The sequence below is a fragment of the Thermobia domestica genome, chromosome 2, assembly GCF_964235325.1.
Source record: "Thermobia domestica chromosome 2, izTheDome1.hap1.1, whole genome shotgun sequence".
NCBI lineage: Eukaryota > Metazoa > Arthropoda > Insecta > Zygentoma > Lepismatidae > Thermobia > Thermobia domestica.
Window position 1 is genome coordinate 173,716,958 of NC_137455.1, and position 10,725 is coordinate 173,727,682.

The window sequence follows — 10,725 nt, forward strand, 5'->3', positions numbered from 1 at the left end:
AATTCTTCTATTCCCATTATACTATCTCGCCTTCAAAATTGCGAACTACAGGATTTAGCCACGAATCCCGTCTTCTAGATTTTTTCCTCCTTCAGTCATTTTCATTTTTTTAGATACTAGTAAATGCGGCAATTTGGTTGCATGATTAATGATATACAGTATCACATTATGAATAAATTCATTCTTGAAAAAACTTATTTCGTTCATCAGTAAAATTGTCCTATTGCAAATAGTAAATAAAAAAAATCCTCGCCCTTACGAAGACTTCTCTAAATTCAACTTGAGGTTGATTATTATTTTTTCAATCTATTAGAAGGTAGCAGCTTGACATCTACTCATATTAATTGACACAAGGACGATATGCAATACACACTTTCTTCTCATGGAAGAATCACAGAATCTTTAAATTCGTTGAAATCCTCAAAAATCATTTGCGTAGCATTCTTCATTTCCATATGGTATCTCTCAGAATAATAATAATAATAATAATAATAATAATAATAATAATAATAATAATAATAATAATAATAATAATAATAATAATAATAATAATAATAATTAAAATAGTGTAAAGTCGCTGGCATAAAGTCTTTCTTAATCAATTTCCAATTAGAAATTGGCAGTTCGTGGTACCGTTTTCTGTGGTTGCAAGTTTTTTTTTTTTTTTTTTTTTTAACTGACAAAACTAACAATAAAATTAAATTAAATAATGCTTCCTCGTGAATAATTTTAATGTTATACTTGCTTATCCTACGCTATTTAACGTTATTAGCAATTTCCATTTTCTTTTAAACTAGAGGTCTATTTATGTTTGAATCCTTAAAAACCACAATAAAGAGAAATATTATAGGATTAGACATCATTTCATTAAAAATTTCACTAAAATGTTAAAAATAAATTAATAAAAAGTAGTCAATATAATAAAGCACTGGAAGGCGCATAGTATACTAGAATTAATTTATTTCATTTAAATGCATCTAAATTTTCTCGCCCCTTGGCTTTATGACCAATGACATAAGGAAAATCAAGTAAAATAAATTAATGGGAAGAAAGTAAGAAATAGATGTACTTTTGACTAAAATCATACTATTTAATGCTTATATGCACTAATCACCACTTGTTAATTAGTAAGCTCGAAAGACAGGAGTTAGAATCCAAGGATGGTGTTTAGTTTGACAACCATACGAGGGAAATTGAAGCTAAACTAAAACAGAAGTCTTCTGTTAGAGATCATTCATGAATACATCCTGAGTATGTAATAATAATAATAATAATAATAATAATAATAATAATAATAATAATAATAATAATAATAATAATAATAATAATAATAATAATAATAATAATATCGTATAAGGCCGGAGGTTGAGATAGGTGCATATTTATACCACCTATAGGGACCATATATATCGTAGAAATGGGTGACAAATCCATAGAAATGAGTGACAAATTAACTATAAAATCTGACCTAAAGATGCAAGCCAAGTTGATTCAAAAATAAATAATATAAGACTGTTTTAAAAGCTAAGTAAACTTAATCGGTACTTTACGAATAGACTAGTATGATATTCTAAGGAAAATACTGTTAAGTAAACATTACAAATTCTACATACAATATTGGATTTAGCAATTATATTTTCATTACATATATCTAAGAAATTCGTAATATTAAATTATGCTAGTCGCACTTAGTGAAAAAGTTAAGAAATAATTTTGCAGCTGATTTGAAGCATATTCAACGTTTTGCTCGTTTGAATAACCACTAATAAAAGATAACCAATCAAAATAAAGATTATAAGCTACGAACGCCATTCTTAATCTTTAGTGTCCATTGGTTTTCATGGCGAAGAATTTGTTTTTACCGTCTAAAACAGAAACGGGTATTTTAGTTTCTCCTTTCATTTTCTGATAATTTTGTTCCCATTTTGTCTTTTTTTCCCTTCCTTATTTTCGATTATCTCGAAATTAAGATCTACAATTTAATGTGAGCTCTGAAACGTATGATTTTTCTTAACCATTTATTTATTGGATGATTCTGTATTTTTTTTGTGAGTCACCACTCCATAGACATATTTTAAAACACACCTATGCCAAAGGCAGAACTCGAACCCACAACCGAAGTGTCACGAGAACCTCAGTTTAACGTTTCAGACCACATGATCACTCAACTGACAATGATTTAGCCACGGGACAACTCTGTGTATAAAACGAGCATACTTTCCATTATCTTTATACGTGAATAGATATTTGTATATAATTTTATATTATTGTACAAAACTTATCTACAGAACATTAAATCATATTTACAGAATATTATATTTATGGGTAATCTATTTTCAGTTTTAAAAGAGCCAGGAGCACTAGTACACCTATGGAAAATAAATCAAGCAAAATCAGAATCCTTCTTTTTCCAAGAAAGAAAAAGGTAATACTATCTGATAGAAAGAAATGGACTGAAATTCCAGGAAGTTAGTATACAGTTGATCTGAGAAATGCTCTGAATTTTTAATATTTTACGATAAAGAAATAATATCAATTGAAGATTTTGGTCATTGAAAATAATATATATATATATATTATTTTCAATAGAATATTTTTCTTTTTTTTTAGGGGGGAGAGGAGGAGACGGGCTTTCTGGTCTAAATGTTTCGACCAGTGATGATCACAGAAGGTTCACGTGACAGACGTGATTCACGGGTCGAACACAGCCCAGAAATAAAAGAAAATGTATGATTTATTCCTTTTATGCGTTACAGGAAAAATGTAACTGGCCATCATAATATCATTAATTTCAGAGGGTTGCCCCTGGGGAAATTTCCCTCCAGAACCACAAAATTCTCTCTCCGGGACCATATATCCTCTCGTGCTCAATGTGGTTCCCAGTATTATCGTAATACTACTTATCACACCCAGTGTATTGAAATTTCCCCTCAGAAAAACTTCTGAAATCATGACTGTATAATATACCTGAATCAAGACTTATTCTAACTCTTAACTGTGAACATTTTTTTTTTATCCTTTTGATTACTCAGCCCATTCTGCAAGGTAAGGCCGTTGGTACCGGATTGATTTTTAGAAAAGATATGTAGCTCACTTCCTAATTCACCTAGACTTACGGCACAAGAAGCAAGATACGCAACATGAAACATGGTTTTATAAAATGTATGACTTACACGTATCCAGTGAACTGTCGTCTGAGGAAGATGCAAAGAAAATGAAAAATCGCCATCAGATTATTATTTTTACCTGCCCCCACCTGTGTTAGACGTTGGCCACTGTTTTAGATTATTTTGGGTTTTTACGTCTCCTTCCGAGCACCGAAACTATATTAAATATGGTCCTACTTCTTAACGTGGGATAGGAACGATTTGAGCTCCCACCATGTATTGAAGCCAGATCTTCCGCACTTGAGGAGGGAGCGACGACATTTATTCATGAGGACGCTTTTTTTTTAATTCGAGCTGGTAACTTCTTAACACAAAAAGCTCCTCTATTTTGACAGCTTGATGGATCAACATTGTGTCCCCACTGGGATTCTAGCTTGCCACCATGTGCATCAAAGAGTTAACTTTGGCAAATATATTGAAACATAATAATAATAATAATAATAATAATAATAATAATAATAATAATAATAATAATAATAATAATTCTATGTCAGTATTGCATGCACGGAATATGTGTTGCATGTATCATATATCTAGTACTCAGGCGCAGCGGCGCAAATTTTCTTCAACATTGGAAGAGACAAGTAAGACCACCTCCTTTTTTGTTGTTGTTGTTAAGCGATGATCAATATAACTGTGAAGTTGAAAAACAATCTTGTGGAGGATCAGGGAGCTGAGTTGTCTTCAACATTGCGAGGCGGGCAGATTTGAGGCTTACTCTGGGGGGACATCAATATCATCTCACTTTCCATTGTGACAATCGGATATCAAATCATCACATTTTTTTCCCCAAAAACACATTTCAAATCGGATTATTGGGGGCGACAGTCCCCCCAGTTCCAAGATTGGAGGGAAATGTCCCCTCATCTCCCCCGGGATTTGCGCCAGTGCCTAGGCGCATCTCTGGCTGTAAATGCTGTTTGCTGCCTATTAATCAAATAACGACCACCATAGGTTTGCCATAGCAAAATTCATGTTATTGATATCTAAAGTATGCAGAGCATAGTTCGGATGATTTCATGAATACTTCGCAAAGAACAAATAGTTTATAATGTGTACATAAAAGATGTCGTTGGTATTTTTATTGCTGTTATTATGACTAATAATGACAAAGAGACTTCGTGTATATTTGTTTTCTTCATCTTGAAAATAGCTCGAATATTTCTCTGAATTATTAATTATTACCTTAATAAAAAAAAGTATTATGTTTATTCTTTATGGAAATAATTCGCACATTTATCTAAAAATAAACCTAATTTCTTTGACAATAACAATAATAATCGTAAGGAAATAGAAGTTGCCATTTTGTTCCCAAGATGTTTTCTATGTTAACTCAAAATGTATATAGGTTCGTTTGTTGTTTTTCTGTATTCCAACTTTAAATTACAAGTAAGAAAATAAAATGTAGTAATATTAATAGTATAATTTGCAAGAAAACATATTCATTTCTCTGTTTTTAAGTATTCTTTATTTCTGATGGAAAATAATATAAGAATTTCGAGATAAGTGTCAGTTATATTAATATACTAATCAAAGATAAGGATATTGATTTCAGTCCATTATAATTACGGATTTCTAAATATCTGAAAGATACAAATCTTTCTGTTCAATTAAGCATGACTATCATTTGCTTCTAAAATTATTATTATTATTATTATTATTATTATTATTATTATTATTATTATTATTATTATTATTATTATTATTATTATTATTATTATTAAAGTGTTTCAAAGTATGTTTTGGATTCAATCATTTCTCGCAATACATTTCAGAAATTTTCTCCATGTTTCATGTTTTATTAGGCTATTCCAAACTGACAAAATAATATATATATATATATATTTTTTAAAATAATCTTTTTAAAATATTAGCTTATATATTACTTTTGTCACGGCGGAGATTACTATAGACTATAATAACTTAGATATTTTTTGACATTTTGTTTTAATTTTACTTGATTTCATTTTCAGTAAGTATAGATATGCCTATTTTGCGAAACAGCATAGACTAACTGTTTTCATAATTAGAGCTGTTGAAACTAATTAAATTATAAAAAATAATGTAATTATGGAAACCAACAATAATACTCCAAGAAGTTGTTAGAATTTACATGTTACAATTAGTTTTAACAACTCCGACGAAAACAATTATATATTGTTCTTTTTTCGGAAAATGAGCATAGATTATAACTAATTAAAATAACAGTAGTATAAATAAAATAGTCCAATAATTAATTTTGTTTTCATTTTTAGGAACAATTAATATATGCAATTTCAACAAAGTAATCTACATCATATCATTACAGAAATAGTAAGTTAATAATTAAAATTGTATGGATGTCCCAAATGAGGATTAAAATTAGAAGAATGTTTGAAGTTAAATGCATTGATAAACGTGAAATAATTAGTGTTTTAATATATATATATATATATATATATATATATATATATATATATATATATATATATGGATATGGATATGGACAGTTCTTATTTTTTAACCGACGATTTTTTAAGTCTCACCTCCTAAAATGATGGTCCCATATCAAACCAAAATAATCCATGAGAAAAACTAGCTCAATTGAATTTTAAATTGTATCCTAAGCGACCTCAAGTTGTGAATGGATGTACAATATACAATGTGAGGCAAAAGTACCTTGTACGTTTGGAAAGACAATTGTAATTTAATAAACCTATGTTCTGAAGAAATAACTATTAAAAGCTTAGAGCTAAATTGGAAATAACTCACATGTGTGTTTGTGTTACAAAGCTACCCCAAAATCATGTCACGTAACCCTTTTCTTATTAAAAATTTTGGACCTGAACCCAAGAAGGCGGACTTCTTGTGGCCATTATACAGTAATAGATGTAGTGCTACCTCCAATTACTCCCATACAAATATGGCATCACTTCCTCCAGCCATCCCAAACTTACAAGGCACCTTGGCCTCATATTGTAAGTTCACTGTAAATTCACTGAAAATTTGACGTCGTGAAGGGCACCATGTAATACTATACAACAGTACAAATTTTTCTGATATGGAGTTATTTTAAGGAGTGAGACCCGAATCAAATTACTGGTAAAGAAAAACGTAGAATTTATCTCAAATTAATTTAATTTTTGAAAACATCCTTTAGAAGCTTAACTGATATTGTTTAGAAAAAATAAAATAATTATTAAATATAATTCAATATCTACAATATCAGATAATTATTGGTATCATGCATGTGGATCTCTAAAAGCTAATTTACTTTTATTATTTTATGCGTGTTTTTTGCATTTTGTTGGCTTAAAAAATATAAAGTCAATTAATAATACTATGTACTCAATGATTAATTTTATAGTTTCGTAGGAACCATCGTTTATAATAAATTTATCATGTATATATTTATAATGTTATAAACAACTTCCTCCAGTAGTGGTGGTGTAAAACTTCAATATAATTTCAATATGTACATAACAAAAACTTGGATTCCTCGGAAAGTACTTGTTCTAATTCTTTCAAAATTAGCTAGCTAAAATCTTTTTAAAATATGTATGTTAGTTGCATGAGAATGTATCTAAAACATACATTTTACTTCAATAATAATAATAATAATAATAATAATAATAATAATATAAATTACGTTTAAAATTTTATGTTATTGTAAAATGGTTACGTTACAGAAAAACTTCGCTTAATACGGTTTCTATTAATCATAAATTTCAGTATATATAATCTATAAAATAAATATATATATATAGATTATTTACACTGAAATTTATTATTAATAGAAAACTGTATTAAGTGAAATTTGTCTTTAACGTAACCATTTTATATAATATTAGGAGGTAAAGACCGGCACTTAGCAGAAATATAATTGAGAATTTGTTTTAAATGTTAATATTTTATAATTCTGTAAAATACTGAAAGGGTTATTATTTACTTTCAATCTAGTGGAAATCGATATCAGAAACAACAAAATTAAATTAATTCCAGACTTTTTATAGACTACAAATATTCTCGTTTGCGACACTATAAAAGTTTTAAAAAGTCAGTTACTAAAGAAAGAAACAAATAGACCAATTTAATTTCTTTCTCTATATATAATACACTAACTTATGGAGGTAAATATTCCTATTCTTAATACTTATAATAAACAACTTAAAATTAGAAAAGAAGTCTTCATGTAATCTTTTAAGATTTAGATTTATATTAATATCTTAGTAATGTGAGTTTTCGATGGCATTTGTTTACAATAAATCATGTTTTACCTAATGTTTGTAAGCAATTAGAATATTACTACGTTTGCTAACGTCAAATACCATCCAATTTACGGTAAATAATTTATAGTACTATTTCATCATACGAAACAATAATTTGAACTGTTAAATGCATTTCGAAACTAAGGTAAATTTGATCAAGACTGTCGATCGTAAAAAAAAAAAAAAAAGATATGAACTAAGGCCACATAAAAGTAAATTATACGAGATCTGTAACTAAATATGACACAGTATTTTATATATATATATATATATATATATATATATATAGTAAAACAAAAAGTTGCTCTTTTGTCAATTTCAATTGTCTTATGAGTTTACAGGGTAAACAAGTTGAGCAAATATGTTTAAAAACTGAATAATATTGAACTGTCATAATTTAGAACTTAAATATTCCATTTACATAAATTATTATTTTAAAAAATCAAATTATTCAATAATATTTTTTTACACGCAGATCTTTTTTAAAAAAGAAACCTATATTTCTTTTTCATTTTCAGATAAAATAAGCTTAAAGTTGTCTTACTTTCTCAATATACATAGTCTATGTACTTTCTTTGAAATCAAATTGGATAATGTCCATTCTTAAAGTATACGTGAAAATTACGCACAGACCATAATTTCTTTCTTCATGTTAAATAGTCTTACTTCTTTAAAGCTTTCTTTTCGAGTCAATCGCTAAGAAATTACCAGATAGTAATAAAATAAAAATGACTAGAAAAATGAAATTCTCTGTGTTAAATCTTCATTACTATATTTACATATTTATCTTTTTGTTATATATTCTCAGAATTGAGGAACAACACAAATTTTGAACACATATTTGACATTTTTTTTCTTTTTCTGATAATTAGACTTGCTTAAACCAAACAAAATCAATATTTAAGCTTAATTTAGATGACAGAAGCAATATCGTTTCAAAAAGAAATTTCGAATTTTATTTTCTTTCACTCTTCGAAATATTAAACAACACAAAATTATTTTGCATGCAAATATGTGCGAAGTATTTTTATATTATTATTATTGTTAATATTTACAACAATAATTTTAACTATTTTTTTGTTTTCTTTTGAACAATTACAAATTGACCACTAAGACAACAAACACACGTGTATACACACATTATCGTATTTATATGTAACGCTTGATTTCGAAACATTTGCACATTTAAGTTCATAAACACACTTTCACGACACTGTTCTGCTTTAAATTATTATTTTCTGACTTCGAAAAAAACCAAAACCTCGAATGGTTCGTTCTCTTCAGGTCACTTGATATTAAAAGATTTAAATTATTTATCTGGTCATCTTTCAGCTCCAGTTCGACCAAACGCCACTGCTTCCTCTTCCCTATCCGACGCAAAGTGACCCCTCATAATTATGGGGTCAAAGTTTATTGGTCAGATAGATCTCATGGTCGGACTAAACCTGAACACATTTTCGTGATTTGCAATATCCGAAACAGTTCTTGGTGACACTGGGTCCTCTAGGGGCGACTTTCGAGATGCAGGTACGATAATTGATGGCACTAGTCCTTTTGCCGCTGCGACAGAGTGGTGGTGGAAATAATTGGATAGTTCTTGTTGAATTTCTACAGTCCTTGGATCAATTCCTGGTCGAAAAGCGGGGACTAGAGTACTTGGTGGAACCATACTTGATAATGGATGAACACACGATGACACAGTACCTAACGAATAAGCGTTTATGGGAGGTAAAAATGAACACGAAAGTTGAGGCTGATTATGTACACCAAAGGTCACAGGACAAGCAAGCGCTGGAGCCATGGGAGGTATTCCTGGTGATTCTTGTAGAGGTGGAGGTGTTATATCACGTTGATCTTCCGTGTCGGGCGAGATAAGACTCTCGATGGTGAAAGCTCTTTTAGGCCGAGGCTGCTCTGTTGGCAATCGCGTAGTTGCCGGTGCTGCAGCAGGTAGAGGAACGCTAACAGGTGCCGCTGGTGAAGACTGTAGTAGCGGTGCCGCCGGTTCGGGAATGTCAACACGCGGGTGAGGTGTGAAGAAGAATCTGTTCATATTTGCTAACGCAGCTAATTCATTTTCTAGTCTATCCTTATCAGTTTTCATTAACTTAAACCTTTTTCTTCTCCGAAGTAAACTCCCGTTCTCGAACATGTCCAATGCTGCTGGATGTAACGCCCAATAAGCACCTTTCCCTGGCCGATCGGGTCTTCGAGGGATCTTGATGAAACAGTCATTGAAAGACAAATTATGCCTAAGAGAATTCTGCCACCTCTGTGTGTTCTTTCTATAATATGGAAAATTGTCCGTTATAAATTTGTAAATGTCCGATAATGGCAACATTTTCTCAGGACTGCTCCAAATAGCCATTGCCGTTAATGCTATATACGAATACGGAGGCTTTTGATCGCCATAAGAATCCCTACTTGGCCGAGGCATTTTGTTATTTGAAGAGTTTTTAAGAGAATAAAGTGTATTTTCAAGTTAGTTCACTAAAATTAACCAAAACACGATACGCTGTTGCCAACACCATTGATTTCCCACTTATTTGGATAGTCACGTGTCCCTACTAGAAACACGAACCATTGTACAGGTGTAGCAGCAATATTTTATCTAAAGAAAGTTCTGCAAAATTTATCTTGTTTTCAGATGTTTTGAATTCGAAAACTCACCACACCAACGTCCCAAGAAGAAGTCTTTTGTTGTAGCACCTGGAGAAACACAGCACACAAAGGCAGGTACTTCTAACTAAACAGGCTCTTGTTAACAACTGTCCGGTAAAACCACAGCACTCACCAACAAGACAAGGACTGGCTACAGCAAAAAGAGAAGCCACGAGATCCACCGCCTGCGTGGCCGCTCAGCGCGCATTTCATTGGCTAATAACACAAGAGCTAGAGGAGTGTCAGAACTTGGCGAATGATGACGTAGCAGGCGGAGCTAAAGGCGGGATTGGAATGTCATTTCTTTTGCACAGGATCCGCCTTAAGTTGCTCAGTGCTGCTATTTGTTTGAGCTTGGCAGCGGTTGCGTTCCGCTGGAACGAATACGTGTGGAAAAGGTGAAGATCCTTGTATAAACTGAATGTGTGTGTATGTGTGTGTTGGCGTTTGTTTTCTCAACGTAATTTTCTTATGCTACTATTCAGATTTCGTACTGAAATGAAATATCCTCAATGACTTAAGGTAAATTAGAAAACAGAATAAAATTTCAACATACAGTATTTTTTGAGAATGTTTTCCCCTCCTTCACGTTCGTTTTCCTCTTTTTATTAATACCTACAAGATGGATATCAAAAAAGGGTGGCTAGAAT

At 30.8% G+C, this 10,725-nt stretch overlaps 1 protein-coding gene across 1 annotated transcript; it reads right to left on the reverse strand.

The window, feature by feature from the left end:
- Window positions 1-7,757: 7,757 nt before the first annotated feature.
- On the reverse strand, window positions 7,758-10,268 carry LOC145677373 (fork head domain-containing protein FD4-like). Its single transcript, XM_081747897.1, has one exon. It carries the CDS (start codon window positions 9,849-9,851, stop codon window positions 8,832-8,834), a length of 1,020 nt encoding a protein of 339 aa, XP_081604023.1. The 5' UTR covers window positions 9,852-10,268; the 3' UTR covers window positions 7,758-8,831.
- Window positions 10,269-10,725: the final 457 nt, after the last annotated feature.